General features: G+C 35.6%; 3 protein-coding genes across 3 annotated transcripts; 1 reads left to right on the plus strand and 2 right to left on the minus strand.

Moving 5' to 3' along the window:
* Positions 1-3527: 3527 nt before the first annotated feature.
* On the minus strand, positions 3528-4067 carry LOC145949988 (uncharacterized). The gene has a single exon (XM_083060898.1). The coding sequence runs from the start codon at positions 4065-4067 to the stop codon at positions 3528-3530; it is 540 nt and encodes a 179-aa protein (XP_082917024.1).
* Positions 4068-5970: 1903 nt separating this feature from the next.
* Positions 5971-6414, minus strand: LOC145949989 (uncharacterized). Its single transcript, XM_083060899.1, has one exon. The coding sequence runs from the start codon at positions 6412-6414 to the stop codon at positions 5971-5973; it is 444 nt and encodes a 147-aa protein (XP_082917025.1).
* Positions 6415-6935: 521 nt separating this feature from the next.
* Positions 6936-7466, plus strand: LOC145949990 (uncharacterized). Its single transcript, XM_083060900.1, has one exon. It carries the CDS (start codon positions 6936-6938, stop codon positions 7464-7466), a length of 531 nt encoding a protein of 176 aa, XP_082917026.1.
* The last annotated feature ends 12577 nt before the right edge of the window (positions 7467-20043 follow it).

Below are 20043 nucleotides of genomic sequence, written 5' to 3' on the forward strand. Positions count from 1 at the left end.
CCTTGATCGGTGTGCTCGGATAAATTCCTAAACTCAGAGACCTCGGAGAATTTACAGCAAGTAAATTCTCCAAATGCCCCCCTATTTATAGGCAGGGTAAAAGGGGGAGGTGAAAAGACGCCCCGCAAGCATGACCGTTCGATCTGGGCCATCCAACGGTCCAGATTTAGTAACCGTTGGACCCATAACCGCTAGGGCCAACGTGGCAGGCCACGCCCATAGTGCTCTCGGCGCTGGCTCTCGACGTCTAAGGTCTCGGCATAGACCTACTCCAATTGTGCTCTCGGCTCTTGACGTCTAAGGTCTCGGCATAGACCTACTCCAGTTATGCTCTTGGCTGTCCCATCGAGGTCTCGGTATAGACCTTGTCCAGTTGACGTCCCAGTAAAGACCTCCTCCAATTGCGGTCTCGGCATATACCCCCTCCGGTAAATTTTGGCACAAACCCACCCAGCAAGATCTCGGCACAGGTTCCATACAACCAAAGTCTCGGCGTAAACCCCTACAATCACGAATCCTCGGTGATGGCTCTTAGCTTTCAAGGTCTTGGTGTAAACCTCTACAGTCACCGAGTCCTCGGCGCTGGTCCTCATCTTTCCAGGTCTCGGCGTAGACCCCTACAATCACGAGTCCTCGGCGATGGCTCTTAGCTTTCAAGGTCTCGGCGTAAACCTCTACAGTCACCGAGTCCTCGGCGTTGGTTCTCAGCTTTCAAGGTCTCGGCGTAGACCCCAACAATCACGAGTCCTCGGCGATGGCTCAACATTCAAGATTTCGGTAGCCCCGACAATCACCGAGTCCTCAGCGCTGGTCTGCAACGCTCAAGGTCTCGGCATGGACCCTCCAGTTAACGCCCCGGCTTAAAACTCAGCCTAGTAGTCAGACGGACCTGCTCCACCGAGGTCTCAGCAAAGACCTCATCAGGCGGGTGCCTCGTTATACCAGTCATTATCCATCCTTCTGAATCGACGCAAAATACCTAATACTTTTAGACCGTCTTCGTCCTTGCTATCCTTAACGCTGCGGGGGTTGTATACCGTATGGGACCGAGGCCGACCCGACCGACCCGACCGAATACCCGAACCCAACAGAGACCGAAACCAATACCCGAACACACCGAACACTCCCCAAACAGAAGAGGTCAGTTTGCTCGGCCGATCCCCAGGACTCCACCAGTATGATTACGAAAGGATTAATTTAAGGAATAAGTCGGATTAGCCCCCTAATTTTCCGGGGCCCAGCTCCTAATCACGGCCCAATAAGAAACACTATAAATAGACCACCTTCGAGGTATGTAACTAACTTTCAACTACCGCATTTATTACGCCGAGCACTTACTTGAGCGTTGGAGTGTCTTTGCAGGCACACCCCCCCTCACATCGGACTACCCGGATAGGAACGAGAAGATTGAGACCCAGGATCAGACTCGCTACAACAAGGATAAGTGAAGTGTGTATCCTAACACAGAAACAAATACCACTAAAAGTCCATTTTATTATAGTGTTAGCAGCTCCTTTAGTTACTGAAATTTCAGTACTTCCACGTCTGCATGGGGATATGCTGATTTAGCTTTTGAATAAAATGACAAAAGAGGGAGCAACTTCATAAATGCAACACATTATTAACTCTTTTTTTACTACATGAATATTTTTACTAAGTATAATTTTGTAACATATTATTGGTTTTAATAGTATTGAATTTGAGTCTTTTAAATAATATCTTAAAATTTGAATTTTTTTTTAATGAAAAAATATAATTAATTTTTTTTATTAGAATAATGATTAATCAAGTTTTTTTTAACATAAATTAATTATTAATAAATTAATAAATATTTCACACTAATAATATGATAATTTCTATATAAAAAAAACTAGAAGAATCTTATACGAATTGATTTGTGTGTATTAGTATTAAGATGTATTTATTCCCTCTTTAGTTACTTTTTTTTTCTTATTAGTTACTCAATATGTATAATAATACTTTTTTTCTTCTTATTTCTCTTATTTCCATCATTGTACACCCCAAGATTTAATATACTTTTCTCATTCGTCTTCGTAATTTAGTTCACTAACTAATGTATTTTTCTGTATTATGTATGATTTGATGTATATTTAATTTAAATAACAAAAACAAATTCATGTTGAAATAATATTAAATTTAAATATAAATATATTTTAAAATATAAATTAAAATAAAAGGTGGGTCTATATTATGTTAGAAATATTATTAATAATAATCACTAGAATCTATTAGAATAGATGCATAAAAATTTAAATTTGATTTCATTACTTTCATTGTAATCTTTTTTATAGATAAAGAAAAATATTATTAATGTTTTTTCAAAACCAAATTTAAATAGAAAATCAAACCAGTTTAAATGATTCTTAATCCAACCAGATTTATTGTTTGTATTTAAATATGACGTTCCATTCCTTCTAACAGGAATAGTGCAACAAAATAAACCAATATAGATTATTCTTAAAATTTAACTACAAAATATTAGTACAAAGATATTTTCAATTCACTTTAGAATATTATTTTAAAACAAATTACTCTTAATTTTGAAATTAAATTTTTTATCATTAAGTCTTTCGAAAATAATTTATCAATAATGAAAATATATAGGACAGTGTAAAAAGTTAACTAATAAAAAAAATACTCTTTGTATAATTTTAAAATAATTATTATATAAATTAATAAACTTATCATTTATATAAATTATAATTAAATAAAAGTATAAAATATTAACCCATATAAATTTCCTAAATCACAATGATAGCTTTTCGTTTCTTGATTAAATATGGTCCAATTTCAATGTTGCACATGACCAAACAATCTTCGACATTTGACCGGCCAAAACGATTTTTTTTTAATTGTAAAAATGCTACATATGGTAAAAAAAAAGGTAAAAATAATTAATTTAAATTTAAAGTTAAATAAAAATAATTGTTCTTACCGAATATCGGTCGTAGGGGACGATCTGCTGGGTAAGATCGGTGAGCCTCCTCTACTATGAGGAATTTGAGCTGACCCTTTGCGGGGGAGAATGGTCCGAGGATGTCCATTCCCGACTGGGCAAAGGGCCACGACGACATCATCTGGTGGAGAGCTTCGGGCGGTTGCCGATGTGCGTTGCCGAACTGCTGGCACTCCTTGCACTTTTGTACGTAGGCTAGGCAATCCGACTTCAATGTGGGCCAATAATACCCAGCTCAGAGTACTCTGGTCGCCATTGAGCATGCTCCAGAGTGCATGCCACATATCCCTCGATGTATCTCCTCGATGACATACATGGCCTGAGGCTCGGCCATGCATTTGAGCAATGGGGCGGAGATGCCGCGTTTGAACAGTTCGTCTCCGACAATGACGAACTTAGTTGACCGTACTATCATCTTCCGAGCTTCATCTTTATCCTCGGGCAAAGTTCCCTCCTTTAAGTACTTCCAAATACTTGCCATCCATCCGAGGTCTCCGCTGTCATTGGTATTGACGACCTTGTCGTCTAAGCTGGGTGAATGCAGGGTCTCCTAGATGATGGTTCGATGTTGTCCAGGGCATTTGGTACTGGAGAGCTTCGATAGGAGGTCGACTCTGGCATTTTGTTCTCGTGGTACATGATGAATGGTGAACTCGTCGAAGGACGAGATCTTCTGTGATGCCAAATGGGAGTACCTCTGCAGAAGGGTGTCCTTAGTCTGGTATGCCCCGTTGAGCTGTTCTACCATGAGCTTTGAGTCGTTGTTGCAACTCACTCTCCGCGCTCTGAGGTCGTGAGCCAACCTTAGCCCTGCGAGGAGCGCTTCGTATTCTGCTTGGTTATTTGTCACTTTGAAGCCAAACTTGAGAGATTGCTCCAAGGTGACGTGATTTGGCCCTTCCAGAATAACACTTGCACCACCTCCTTTAGAATTGGAGGACCCATCAACATGTAAAGTCCATACCTGTTGTTCGTCGGCCGATGTTGGAGTCAGTTCGGCCACAAAATCTGCCAGGCATTGGGCTTTGAGGGGGCCGCGACTTTCGTACTTGATACCAAACTCGGACAGCTCCACTGACCAAGCTATCATCCGTCCAGCGAGCTCTGGCTTCCTTAGGATTTGTTTGATTGGGTAGTCAGTTTTGACGACCACTTGGTGACTCTGGAAGTACGTTCGGAGACGCCGAGCTGCGGTGACAAGCGCTAGTGCGAGCTTCTCAATCATTTGATACCATCTTTCCGTGTCTTGAAGAACTCGGCTGATGAAGTAGATCGGTGTTTGTACCTTCTGGTCTTCTTTGACTATGATTGTGCTGATTGCGCTTTCTGCCACGGCCAAGTAGAGGAGGAGGTCGGCGTAGTGATCCGGCCTTTGGTGGACCGGTGGAGTTGTGAGGAAGACTTTGAAGCTCTTGAAAGCTTCTTCACATTGGCCCGTCCACTCGAAGTTCTTTTGGCTTTCGCAGCAGGGTGAAGATGGGCCCTGCCTTCTCTGCCAACCTGGGGATAAAACGGGAGAGGGAAACCAACCTTTCTGCCAAGCGTTGGACTTCTTTCACAGTCTGAGGGCTCTGCATCTGGATTATGGCTTTGCACATCTCCGGGTTGGCCTTAATCCCCCTACTAGTGATCATGAAACCAAGGAACTTACCTCCTTGGACGCCGAAAATGCACTTTTCTAGGTTGAGGCGCATGTTGTGTTTTCTGATCTGGTTGAACACCTCGGCCAGGTCGGCAGCATGACCTTCGACCGAAGTGGTCTTGACCACCATGTCATCGATGTAAACCTCCATGGTGTGCCTGATCTGGTGGTGGAAAACTTTGTCCATCAACCGCTGGTAAGTGGCCCCCGCATTTTTGAGATCGAATGGCATCACTCGGTAGTAAAAGTTGGCGTGGTCGGTGATGAATGACGTGTGCACCTCGTCTGGTGGGTACATCATGATCTGGTTGTACCTAGAGTAAGCGTCGAGAAAGCTGAGGAGGGCGTGCCCGGATGCTCCATCGACTAGTCTGTCGATGCTCGGAAAGGGATACGAGTCCTTGGGGCATGCTTTGTTCAGATCGGTGTAGTCGACGCACATGCGCCACTTCCCCTAGCTCTTCTTCACCAGTACCACGTTTGCCAGCCACGTGGTGTATCTGAACTCGCGGATGAAGCCCGCGTTTAATAGTTTTTGTATCTTGGGATGATGGCCTCTTGCCTCTCACCGCCGACCTTCCTCTTCCTCTAGGCCACTGGTTTCGCCTCCTTGTGAATTGTCAGCCTGTGACAGATAAAGTTAGCGTCTATACCTGGCATATCGGCGCTGGACCATGCAAAGAGGCCGGTGTTCTTAGAAATTTCAGCCTCAAACTGTCGCTGTAACTCCGGGTTTAGCTGCCTTCTTATTTTGGTGCACTGTCTAAGGAGTTTGCCGATCTGGAGGTCATCGAGCTCATCAATGGGACTAGGTCGTTCCTCCTGGGAGTCCGACTTCGGATCTAGGTCGGCGATGTCCACGTGGGTGATGTGAGCCACTGTAGGAGGGTCACTTTTGCAACACTCCTCGGATGATGAGACCTTCAGACTTTCGACGTAGCATTGCCAAGCTGTCATCTGGTTTGCCTTGACGGAGATGACCTTACCACCATTCCCTGGGAATTTCATTGTGAGGTTTGGGGTAGACACCACAGCCCCGAGTTGGTTCAACGTCGGTCTTCCAATGATTATGTTGTAAGACGTGTTGGCTTCCATGAGGAGGTATCGGACCATGATCCGCCTTGAGTCAGGAGAGGTTTCGAAGGTTGTCAGCAGGTCTACATACCCCCGAGTGTGAACTCGCTCTCCTGCAAAACCGACCAGGGGTTCTGTGTGAGGTTGGATGAGGGAGTGAGGGATGTCTAACCTGAAGAACGTCGGCCAGTATAGGACATCCGTCGAGCTGCCTTGATCGATCAGCGTCTTGTGGACCTCCCAGTTGGCGACCTCCACAACGATGACCATTGGGTCATCATGATTTGGACAGACTCCAGTGTAGTCGTCGTCGGTGAAGGTGATCGGTGGTGAGCTTTGGTGCGAGGCCGAGGCAGCGGAGTGGATATTGTTGATACTGCACAGGTGCCTTTTGCGTGCTGAGCTGCTGGCACTCCTTGCACTTTTGTACGTAGACTAGGCAGTCTGACTTCAATGGGGGCCAGTAATACCCAGCTCGGAGTACTCTAGTCGCCATTAAGCGTGCTCCGGAGTGCATGCCACATATCCCTCGATGTATCTCCTCGATGACATACATGGCTTGAGGCTCGGCCAGGCATTTGAGCAATGGGGCGGAGATGCCGCATTTGAACAGTTCATCTCTGACAATGACGAACTTAGTTGACCGTACCCTCATCTTCCGAGCTTCATCTTTATCCTCGGGCAAAGTTCCCTCCTTTAAGTACTTCCAAATACCTGCCATCCATCCGAGGTCTCCACTGTCATTGGTATTGACGACCTTGTCGTCTAAGCTAGGTGAATGCAGGGTCTCCTAGATGATGGTTCGATGTTGTCCAGGGCATTTGGTACTGGAGAGCTTCGATAGGAGGTCGACTCTGGCATTTTGTTCTCGTGGTACATGATGAATGGTGAACTCGTCGAAGGACGAGATCTTCTGTGATGCCAAATGGGAGTACCTCTGCAGAAGGGTGTCCTTAGTCTGGTATGCCCCGCTGAGTTGTTCTACCATGAGCTTTGAGTCGCTGTTGCAACTCACTCTCCGCGCTCCGAGGTCGTGAGCCAACCTTAGCCCTACGAGGAGCGCTTCGTATTCTGCTTGGTTATTTGTCACTTTGAAGCCAAACTTGAGAGATTGCTCCAAGGTGACGTGATTTGGCCCTTCCAGAATAATACTTGCACGACCTCCTTTAGAATTAGAGGATTCATCAACATGTAAAGTCCATACCTGTTGTTCGTCGGTCGATGTTGGAGTCAGTTCGGTCAATGGCGACCAGAGTCGACCTCCTATCGAAGCTCGCCAATACCAAACGCCCTGGACAACATCGAACCATCATCCAGGAGACTCTGCATTCACCCAGCTTAGACGACAAGGTCGTCAATACCAGTGACAGCAGAGACCTCGGATGGATGGCAGGTATTTGGAAGTACTTAAAGGAGGGAACTTTGCCCGAGGATAAAGATGAAGCTCGAAAGATGAGGGTACGGTCAGCTAAGTACGTCATTGTCGGAGACGAACTGTTCAAACGCGGCGTCTCCGCCTCATTGCTCAAATGTCTGGCCGAGCCTCAAGCCATGTATGTCATCGAGGAGATACATCGAGGGATATGTGGCATGTACTCCGGAGCACGCTCAATGGCGACCAGAGTACTCCGAGCTGGGTATTACTGGCCCACATTGAAGTCAGACTGCTTAGCCTACGTACAAAAGTGCAAGGAGTGTCAGCAGTTCGGCAACGCACATCGGCAACCGCCCGAAGCTCTCCACCAGATGATGTCGTCGTGGCCCTTTGCCTAGTGGGGAATGGACATCCTCGGACCATTCTCCCCCGCAAAGGGTCAGCTCAAATTCCTCATAGTGGAGGAGGCTCACCGATCTTACCCAGTAGATCGTCCCCTACGACCGATCTCCGGTAAGAACAATAATGAATTTAAATTTAAAAATAAATATAACTCTAGTCTCTTAAATTTTAAAATAAATTTATTTAAATTTAGAATTGAATTTTTAATGTTTGTAATTTTAAATTTTTTATTTTAATCCTTTGTTTAAGCATTATTAATAAATTTGTCAAATAAAATTAACATATTATTAAATTCGTCGTCCAAATTCACCTAATATTGTCTCGACAAAATCCAACAATAAATGAAGAGTTTTTTTATAATAAAAAATTCAAAGACCTAAAAAGCATATTTATGAAACATGTCTAAATTGATTTAAAAACCGGTTATGTTCTCAAAATCAGTTTAAAATTGGTTCTACATCCACTACTAGAAAAGTGTCATTTTCTTGCGAATTTTCCTGTAAAAAAATATTTGTAAAATTTTTTTGTGAATTTTTTTGCGAAAAATAATTTCCAGATATTTCTTACAAATTTTTGCTACAAGTTTAATGATCATAGAAATTTTTTTCCATGGTAAAAATTTGTAGAAAATATTGTAAGAATTTTATTTTGTTTCTTGTAGATTTTCTTGCAAAAATAAATGCACAAGTAATGTTTACTAAATGGTAGAAAAATTTTGCAAGTAACTTTTCCTGCGGATTTTCCTGCAAATTTTAATCCGCAAGAAAAATAAAAAAGATATATTTAAATTTATAAGTTTAATATTTAAAAAAAATTCAAGTCCCAGATCAATTGAAAATAAAACAATTAAAGAGTATATAAGTTGGGGAAACACTTACCTTACAAGTTGATTTGTATGGTTGAGTGTTAGGCTTATAATCTACAATCTTAGAATTTAAAAAATTATATATCACATGTTGAAGACATAGAAACAAATGCTTCGAATGAATTCATTGTGAGCATTTGAAAGTTGAAGAATTATTAATAGAATTTATAGTAATTTTTTTAATTTTTTTCGTAAAAAATATTCCTGCAAAATTTTAAAAAAAATTCGTAGGAAAATTTTCTACGAAATTTTTTTTGCAAGAAACTTTCCTGCGAATTTTTTTCGCAAGAAATTTCGCAGGAAAATTTCATGCGAATTTTAAAATTCGCAAAAACATACAATCCACGTAGGTATTACCTGCAGATAAAATTTCGCAAAAAAATTTGTAGGAACAAAGTTTCCTGCGAATTTTTCATAAAAATTCGCAGAAAAAGTCGCATGTAATAAGAGAAATTCTAGTAGTAATCGGTTCAACCAGGCATGTACCTAGATTGCTCAAAACATAATTAGAAAAATTATATAGTTGTGTTGTGTTTGTATCTTTCATGTTAATTTATAAATAAATTGAAATATGTTTTATTGGAAAAAAAAACTTAAATTTCACATCAATTAGAGATAAAATAATTAAAGAGTATATAATTAGGGATAATCATCACCTTGCATTCTGATTTTATAGGATTGAGTTAGAACTAAATTCATTATTCTAAAATGGTATTATAGTTATCTAAATTCCTTTTAAATAACTCACTCAGTATTAATACATGCACCAAGTCCCTAATAGTGCTTGTGTAAGGGGGTGTACACAATGTAAAGATAAGGGACTCATGATATATACACCTTTTTTTTTTTTTATAAGTATGCCTTCTTTTTTTCTTCTTCAAAAATATGATTAAATTCCTAAAATATCCTTAATTTTTATATTTTTTAATTTTACACCTTCAACATTTAATTTAACACTTTTTTTCACACACCTTATTCCCTCCTTTTTTTCAGTTTTCACATGCACCCCTTATCTTTCCTTCACCTCCACCTATTTTGGTAAGTAATTTAAATTCTTTCGATTTTACATTACTCTCTTCCCTCTTTCTGTTTCAAATTTTTCGTTATTATCTTCTCTCTTCGCTTTTAGTTTTCACACGCACCTAAAATGTAAAACTAGTTTTTGACAACATTATAGATGCGTGTGGCTTGCTCAATAGTGTCAAAAGTACCGAGTCAAATATACTTTTTTTCTTTAAGCACTTCTCCCATTTACGCATTTAGAAAACACAACATCAAATAATTTTAATGTTAAAAAAAGTACTTTATTTTCTGAAATTGAGCTTTTAACATACTTTCAAAAAGTATTTTTCGGAACAGTAAATTTACTGTTCCAAAAAGTACTTTTCGAAATTATGTAAAACAACATATTTCTAGAAAATATTTTCTGGAACATTAACTTTACTATTCCAGAAAGTACTTTTCGAAAGTGTTATTTTACATACTTTCGGAAAAGTATTTTCCAGAAGAATGATTTACTATTTTGGAAAGTATTTTCTGTAACCATGTAAAAAACATAATTTGGAAAGTTCTTTCTGGAACACTAATTTTACTATCACACACAGTAATTCGAAATAGTGAAAATGTTTTTTTCATAACACTAAGGGGGTGTATTAGATAAGGATTTTAAAGGACTTTTTTACTTGAAAAAAAGTCCGGGGAATTTTAAAAGACTTTGCAGGATTTTTATAACTTTTAAGTCTTTGCAGGATTTTGCAAGACTTTAAATCAGAATTTTAATGGATTCTGCGAGATTTTTAAGTCAAGATTTTAATGGATTTTGTAGGTTTTTTACATACATAAGAGTTCAAGATTTTTTTTTCATACATTCAAATTTAAAGAGTTAAAGACAAAAACAATAAAAAAAACCACAATGTTCGGATAAATAATAATAATAATAACAATAATAATAATTCTCTGTAGTATCATGTCCTCCTAAATAGGATTCATCTACATATTCATAGCTATACTAGTCCTCCAAGCATTAGCGTCTTCTCGCTCTTGCTCTTGGGTTTAATAATAGGCTCAAAATATAAAGCAAACACTTCAATCAAATGTAACCAAAATAAAATCAAAATAATATAATTTGACAAATTCAACATGTATTCAGACACGACTAAATTATAAAGAAAATACTTAAATCAAGTACAATCGAAATAACACCAAAACAATATTGTTCACCCTAACTTATACTTTATCCAGTATGAGCGCTCTTCTATTGACATCATAAAAAAAAAAGTCTTTCTTTGCATTAGTATCAAGCAAATAAATGCCCATATAGCGAGTTCGATCATCTAAATTTGGGATCTCTCTTTTATAGCAATCCAAATATATAAACTAAAATTTGAATTTATAATCAATAATTATTGATATAAAATTATTTTAAATATTAATGATTTTTCAAAAATAAATCATCAAAATTAAATTAAAAAAATTAATTAAAATATAATAAATTGAAAGGTTAGATAATTAAAAATTCATATATTAACATAAAAAATGAAATGAATATAATTTGACATTATTGAAAGATTTTTTTAATTACAAAAATAGTGTGTAAAATTAATATTAAAAAAAGATAAATAATATTAAAATAAATAAATTAAAAATAAAAAAATATAAATAAAAATATAATCAATTAAAATAAGTTAATGGTGGTATAAAATATTTATAATGTAAATGTAAATTATTCTAAACAAACATTTCAAATTGTTTATAATTTGTGATTTAAAATATTTTATTTATAAATTTATAAATGATTAAAAAAATAGTGAGACAACTGTTCTACTCTCTTATAACTAAATATGTCCCTGTATTTTATATAGATATTTGAGTGAAAGTGTGTCTTTCATGCATTTTTATTCATTTAAGATATCTTAGAAATTTATAAATATCATTTAGGAAAAGAAGAAATATATCTAAAATTTGTTATGGGTACAAAAAAAATATTTTTTTTCTTTCAATTATTCACTCACGAAAAAATATTTTTAGTATTAAATTCTAATATACCGCAATATTTTATGTTAATTTCTTTTTTTTAAATATAAAAATTATAAATTTACAATATAAAAATTAAAAAATAAAATCCATATAAAAAAAATAATAATAATTGTTGAGTCATAAAAGGAGGAGGATAATAGTAACAAACTTAAGAGAGGGAGAGAGATCGCAATTTTTGTACTAAGACGGTTTTTCCCCACCTAAGATCCATTTTCATCTCATTTTACTCACAGAAACCCTAATTCAAATTCATCTTATATATATATATATATATATATATATATATATATATATATATATATATATTCTAATAAATCTAAATTGATTATAAGGTCTTGAAGATCTACAATTGATTGTAAAGATCATGATATCAATTTCAGCTTTCTCCTTTCCCTTTTCTTGATGAGTGTTATAAAAAAAATTATTGCTTAAAAGTTAAAATTTCACGCATTTTATGTGTTATATATTTGAAAAATAAACGCAATTAAATAAAGCAAGTCAATTAAAGAAAATGAAAAAAAATAGAACAAGTCAATGACACTATTATTTACGTACTGAAATTTCACTAAATAGGAGAATAAAATGGGAGCAATAGTACATTATTATTAGTAGAAAAAAAATGTAGAAGATAGGAGCATAGAAAAAAATAGATGAAAAATGCACTTGAAAATTCTTGAAGCACTTGAAAAGTTACATAAAAAAATCCTCCAAAATCTTATGGGTTTGGATGAGATTATTTTATAAATTTGGTATTTATATACCACTAAAAAGTCTTTCAAAATCCCTCTAATACAACAATCCTTGTATTTTTAAATACCAATAGATTATTTTTAAGTTGTAAAAAAGTCTCAAATAAATATCAATAAATTTTAATGAACTATTTAAAAAATCTTGAAAGTCCAGATTGAATACCACTATATTATTTTTAAGTGACATAAAATCCTGATTAAATACCACCAGACTTTTTTACTTAGAAAAAGTCTTTTAAAATTCTATGAAATCCTTAATCCTAAACCAATATACCCTCTAAACTTAATGTTAAGGTTTTTGGAGGGGTGAAAGGAAATTAACTATTAGAAGAAAAAAAAAATGTGTGTCTAGTTCAATAGAAACTGCCGAGGAAGTCGCACGTACCTAGAATATTGTCGCGTACTAGTTCTATGGTTTGGGTGCATGTGAAAAAGTGAAAGAGTGAGAAAAAAAATATAGTAATGTAAAAATCTAGAAAACTAAAATTACCTATTGAAATAAGTAGATAATTGAAAGAAAAAAAAACAAAAAATAAGAAAATGCATGTGAAAACTGAGAGAGAAAAAGAAAGATATATGTAAAAAAGAAGAAAATAAATAAATTAAAAGTTGGAAGTGTAAAATTAAAAAATATAAATATTTTAAGAATTTATTTTTTTAAAAAAATTATTAAAAAAAAAAGGAGGTATGTATATTATGGGCCTTGGATTGTTTTCTTTTGGGCCAGGCCTTCGGTCCGTCAGTCAATCTAGGTTGATATGTATAAGTTTTTGTCCAAGTTATATTTAGCGAGTAAGTTACTGTTTGTATTAATGTTGGAATTATGAAGAAAACGAAATAATAAAAATGTAAAAAAAAGTAAATTAATAACAAAAAATTGTTATATTCGGATTTATTTTATTGTTTTCTCAATTTTTTTAGTTTTATCGTGTTTATGTGACGTGTCAAACTGTCAATTGATATAATATTTTTTTTATCGATATTACAACGATGATAATAAAAATTTAATTTAAATTTTTTTGTGTGTAATATTTAAGCTCTAGTCTTTACGTTGATCATAGCGATTTGCTTGCTTTAAAATAATTAATAAAAAATAACTATTTTCAAATACATTTTTCCTCTTTTAATTAAAAACTACCAAAATACATTAAAGAATCGCACAATTTTTGAGTTCTCATTGAATTTTAAGATTCGTAGACGTCCACAGTTTTTTTTCCACAAACCAAAATTGTAAAATAATATAATATTTTTTATTAATATTGATTAATGCTTATATTTCTTATCACAAGTCTATAATTTTTTGTGGTAAAATTTTGGCAGTTTGACTTTTAATTAAATGTTTATTCATCTTAATTTATTGATAAATATTTTTAACTGGTGCATTATTTAGGTTATATTTGAATAATTTTTTTTCGTAAATACTTAAATGAGAATAATGTATATATATATATATATATAATCTTATTTGTATTTTTTCTCTTTAATAACATATGCTCATACTTTTAACTATTACTTCCATTTTTATTATATATAAAAAAAACAAATGACACTATATTTTACACTCTTGTTTATTCATAATCTATAACATATAGGAGGTGATTTCGTACGCATTTTTTAGATGATTTTATTTTCAAATTTTTAAACAATAAAAAATAATATTAAAAATTAAGGTTAAAATACTAATTTGATCTCTTATAATATTTTATTGTTTCAAGTTAGTTCCACTTTAATTTTTTGTTTTAATTTGGTTCCTAATAATTTAAATTACTGCAATGTCAGACTTCTGTCCAAATTATTTAAACGGAGTTAACTATTGGTCACGTGGATGCCACGTAGATGCATAGGTAGATGCCAAAATTCTTTAATGCATTTGGAACCATAACGGCCTGTTCTGAAACTAGAACGACCCGTTCTGCTTGCACTCTTAGTGTGTTAATTTTGCACCTAAAACGGGCCGTTCCAGATGCATTATTTAACACACAGCGAGTGCAAGCAGAACGACCCATTTTGAAACCAGAATGGCCCATTCTAAAGAACGAGCCGTTCCAGAACGCCAACCACATACGTACATTCAACAAAATGCAGCAATGTGGTTCAAAAATTGAAAACAAAAATTCATAACATAACATAAATTCAAATACTGAAATATGGTTCAGAGACTGAAAACAAAAATTCATAACATAACATGTACTAAGAAAGTTCAAAGAAATTACTAAGAAGGGAAATTATCTAGATAACGCTGAAGGTGCCAATAAATTGATAAAAAAGTAACACAACAACAAAATTTCAGTCTTTGAATTTATAACGCTGAAGGTGCCAATAAATTATAATGTTGGTCCTGTGTGTCCTCTTTCTCTATTTCAGGTTGTACCTCCTCAAGAACAGGTTATTGTTGTTGGGGTACATCGGTCAATGATTTCAAGGGAAAACACCATGTCGTTTCATCCTTGACTGTATAGTGCGGATTTGGTAGTAAGTGATTCACTCTAATTTGACTAACAATGAAATAAAACATGTCATCATATCTTTAGTGTTACACTGCATTGTCCTTAGTGATACACTGTATAGCCCAAATGTTTAGCAATTGAAGTTATCAATCCCCATTGACAATATTACCAAATCTAGTGTTTGAAATGTTTTGTACCTTGGGTCTTTTTCCTTGCACGATTCACAATCGTGATAGCGTGAACTATAATCATCGACCATTTGTGTTTGGCATTTTAGAACCAGAACGGCCCGTTCTGCTTGCAGTATTGGTGTGTTAATTTTGCATCTGGAACGACCCGTTCCAAGTGTAAAATTAACACACTAAGAGTGCAAGCAGAACGGGCTGTTCTGGTTTCAAAACGGATCGTTCTGGTTTTAGAACGGACCGTTCTGGTTCCAGATGCATTAAAAAAATTTGGCATCTATCTATGCATCTACGTGGCATCCACGTGGCCAACAGTTAACTCCGTTTAAATTATTTGGACGGAAGTCCAACATTGCAGTAATTTAAATTATTAGGGACCAAATTGAAACAAAAAATTAAAGTGGGACTAAATTGAAACAAAAAAATATTATAAGGGACCAAATTAAGTTTTTAACCTAAAATTAATCATTCTTATAAAGATAAGCCTCAAACTCAAAACCTTTTAAGTTTGAAGGTCAAAATATAACACCAATTAATTTATCAAATATTAATATTTTTAAACACTTTTATCAAATTAAATATAGAGATACAAAATATTTTGACTCCACTAATAATATATGAAGGGAATACTCATTTTTGGTATTCATTTTTCTAAAGACAATTATACTCTTAATATTTTTATTTTATTTATTCTAATTATTTTATATTTAAGGATAAAATAGAAAAAAATATATAAATGAAAAATAACTGTCTCTTTAAAAATAATAATTAATCACTTTATTTTTGTGAAAATGTTAATTTTTTTTTTATTTTTTTATGGTGCCTTTTTCTGTTAATTTCTTATAAAAAGTTTGGGTGATAGAATAATATTTTAATTTTTTAGCCTACGAAAAATATTATAACGGTAATAATGATAATTAGACTTAAGTTTTTCTATATTTATTAAAATCTCTATTTTAGTCTGTTCATTGCGTCAAATAAATATTTATTTTTATATAATTATAATTCATAATAATATATATTTCTTAATATATTAATTATATTTTTATTTATAAAAAAGTTTAAATTGTGATACAAAGTTATTTTTAATTTAAAAATGAATAATTGGTTAGCAAAAGTAAATATTTTAAAGTATTCAAACGACACCGATGTAACTTTTACTAAGTGTTACACCGCTTAATAACTTTATATTAAATATGAATTTTAAAAATTCAACCGTTAGATTGAAAATTCATATCTCTTAGATCATATATGTCAATTTTTGTTAAAATTGAACAATAACTTGAAGGTAATCAAAATGTTTATATTTTAGTATATTTTGAAATGTATATATTACGTCAATTTTGTTTTATGAGAATGAAGTATCAAATCATTTTAGATTAATATAAAATTTGATATAAATGATCTAAGAGATATGAACTTTCAATCTAACGGTTGGATTTTCAAAATTCACATTTAATATAAAGTTATTAAGTGGTGTAACACTTAGTAAAAGTTACACCTGTGTCGTTTGAACCCTCCTCATATATATATATATGACTTAAATATATTTTTAGTTACTCAAATTTAAAGTAGATTCATTTTTAATTCTTTAAATTTAAGATATTTTTAGTTTTTGTAATTTAAAAAAATCTTATTTTAATCTGTAAAATCAAAATTTGTTAAAAAATTTATCAAATATTATCGTATAAAATCTACCTAGTGTAACGACCCGCCATGATCTTTACACTCTGTGAATCATGCAACTATACTAGTCGACTAGGATAACCATTTGTAACGACCCGCCTAGCCGTCGCACAACAAACATCACCATACAAAATAGAGTATGCATATAAAAGAGAATATATATATATATATACACACACACACACATAAGTCTAGCCTGGGGCTCAACCGGTCAATATACAAAACTACCAAAATAGCTACACTAAGTAGCCATAAACAACAAAATCAGCTCTTGCTGCCAACTGTAGTCCTGCTACTACATTCTAGCCTCCCTGCTTTGCTCCCATACACAGTATGATCATTGTAGTCTAACCCACATGGAAACAGGCAAGGGTAAGCTAGTGAAAAGAATCAGCATATAAATGAATTATAAACAGCTTTCAACAAATCTAACATACAACACATAACAGCACGCAGCTACATCACAGCTACACAACGCACTGCACACATACAACTCATATCAATAAGCAAATCAACACCACAACAGATTATGCGTCGTCACACATTTCAACTCGGAGATCTCCTACAACATGGGTGAGCAGTTTAAGTGGCTAGGTCCTACCGAACTGACAACAAAGAACCTTTTTGGGTTTGCTAGGTAAACGAAAATTTGGATATCAATCCACAACTTCATGATTTCTTAGACTTTGCCACTTAAACAAGGAAGTATGGTACTATGTCAGGATAGAACAACTGGGTTTTAGGCCTACCACGACATTAGCTAGCTTAACTAAGCCACCTATGGAATTAGCCTACCGACTATCCTCCAAATACCACAACCTTCTGATACTCAGTTAGGAACTAAGTTCCCGACTTCATACTTTACTCGATTGGCTGCTTGTAATCGGTATAGCTCGACCTGGCCCCTATACCGTGGTCTCTTTGTACAGTGTGCCTCGACCTTGCCCACACACGGGACCAACTAAGTACTAGAGGAGAACAACACAATGACCACTCCAAGGGACAGCTTCCCAAGGAGGGTTTTCAACAAATTAGGCTCTAACAGCACCACAACTTCCTTAATCCGCACAATGGGATGAGAAACTTCGAAAAACATCCCCTCTAGTCCTAGTGGTCAACAGCTCATCATTTAACAATACAGCTCAGCTTAACATCATTAATCAACTTAAACATCATACGGCACAACACATCTTAACAACATTAATCAGCATAAACATCATACATCACATCTCATCTTAACATCATCAATCAGCATAAACAACATTCAGCATTTTTAGAGTTATAAAGTAAGACACCTCCACGCCCGGCGCAATAGGATTTGCGCCCGGCCTGACGCCAACCTGAGAGATCTAAAGCTCTTACACGCCTGGCGCAATAAAAGGTAGAGACTCCCAGGAGTCTTCCAAGCCCGGCATACCAAACTGGCGCTCGGCACGAGTAAGGCAAAGACCTCATCAAGGTCTCGTGCCCAACACATTCATTCTGTGCCCGGTGCCACCCCAGGCAGAGACCCATGGAGTCTTGACGCCTAGCGAGATCCAATCATGCCCGGCTCCATGCTAGTAACTCAACTCCTTGAGTCCCTATCTGATATCACGCCCAACACGGTTCTCCCACGCCCGGCATGAGCAATCTAGGGATTTCCATTCTCAAGCTCGCCCGACGCAACCAGCCTTGCGCCCGACGTGCTTGAACAATGGAGCTCTCTGATGGACACACGCCTGGTGCCAAGAACTAATCCTGGTGCAATTTCAAATAGCAACCCTCACAACTTCAAAAATTTCACCCAAAACCTGCAAAATTAACTAACTCAAACACATGCAATCCATCAAATGAACTACATTTTCAGCATACGACTCAAAAGTCATCTCTTTTTCAACATGCAACCATCAAGCACCTAAAAATCCCCATTTTTCCCAATTTTCCCGAAACCCCGAAAATGCAATCTCTTCAACTCCGGCCATCAATCTCCTGAATTCAAGTATTTCATGAGTTCCTAAACCCATTTACAAGAAATCCACACGAAACCTAACTTCCCTTACCTCGGAGAAGAAGAATCCGAGCTTCCGGGAAAGAGGAGAAGAAGAAGAAGAGAAACGAAGAAAGGAGGAACCACCCGGTGCATTCTGCTAGCCTCTAGTCAGCACCTACAATCACCAAGAGCTTGAGAACCTAAGACTCGAGCAAAGAGAGTGGGAAGGAGAAAGTGAGAAAGAATAGGAAATGTTGAGAGGGAGGGGGGAAAAGGAGGGCGGGTCTCACACCATTAATTGAATAATAATGCATGTATGGATATACAAGTAAAATAATTAAAACCTCTATTTATACAGATACAAACCACCTAGAAAATATGTATATAAATATATATAGTATCCAAAATCATGGTAATGTCCTGGTGCCAGTCAAGCCCTATAACTAATACATCATATGTTAATATGACATTAGGACCAAAAAAATCTCACACCTCCGTAGCAGTCACCACAACTCCAAGCTAGTCCTAACATGCTCCCATACAAAGTATGATCATCGCAATCCATCCACATGGAAACAGAAGGGTAAGATAGAATTCAGCAAACAACCATACAAGCATAAGAATAAATATCTATGCTACTCAATTGTATCAAGTCACCAAATCATGAAGTCAAACACCATATACTTCATCATAACAACAATCATGCAATTATGCAACACATGAAAGATATCAATGCATATCTATCATCTAATGCGTCGTCACGCATTCACCTAGGAGATCTCCCTAACAATAGAGAAATATAAGTGACATCTCATCCTACCAAAACCACTCCAACCATTTTCACGCCCAATACACCGGCTCGGTCACAGCAAATCGGGATATTAATCCCCACTCGGGTTTACTCGGATGATGTCACTTACACACTTAGAAGTCTGGCTCCACCGTCAGGTATAACACAGCTGAGTATAGGCTTACCACGACCTTGGCATGCATTACCAAGCCAATTGTGGAGTTCGCCCACCGACTATCCGTAAGGAACCACGTACCTTCCCCAGTACTTGGTTAAGGGAATAACCCTCGACCTCATACCCCGCTCCCACACTAGCTAAAGACTTAGAGAAGACTCACCCAAACCAGTGGTCTATCCAAGTACCACTCTCACCCAAAATAGTGGTCTATCCAAGCACCACTCTCAAGAGACTCTATGTGAGCTCTTCTAGTTCGAAAACATTTTTCCTCTCCTCAAGTCCTAGGCTAGACACATGTTATAAGGCATCACATGCAACAATACATCATACATCATACATGGTTAATCCACCATCATGATCAATATCATCCTTATATGGAATTACATACCAAATCATATTTAAACATTCATATATATATATATATATATATATATATATATATATATATATATATATATATATCATTACCAAGCATACATATGAATCAAGCACCAATTTTCATCATATATATCATACATATATGAACCAACTATACAATATATAAACAATTTTAACAACATATTGTTCCTCATCATACCACATCTGTACAACTTATTCAACATCATTTAACCATAATACAACTCAAACAACAAGCTTTCAACATACAACTCCTCCATCATGTAAGC

This window comes from Cajanus cajan, chromosome 7 (genome assembly GCF_000230855.2).
Source record: "Cajanus cajan strain Asha chromosome 7, NIPB_CcT2T_4, whole genome shotgun sequence".
NCBI lineage: Eukaryota > Viridiplantae > Streptophyta > Magnoliopsida > Fabales > Fabaceae > Cajanus > Cajanus cajan.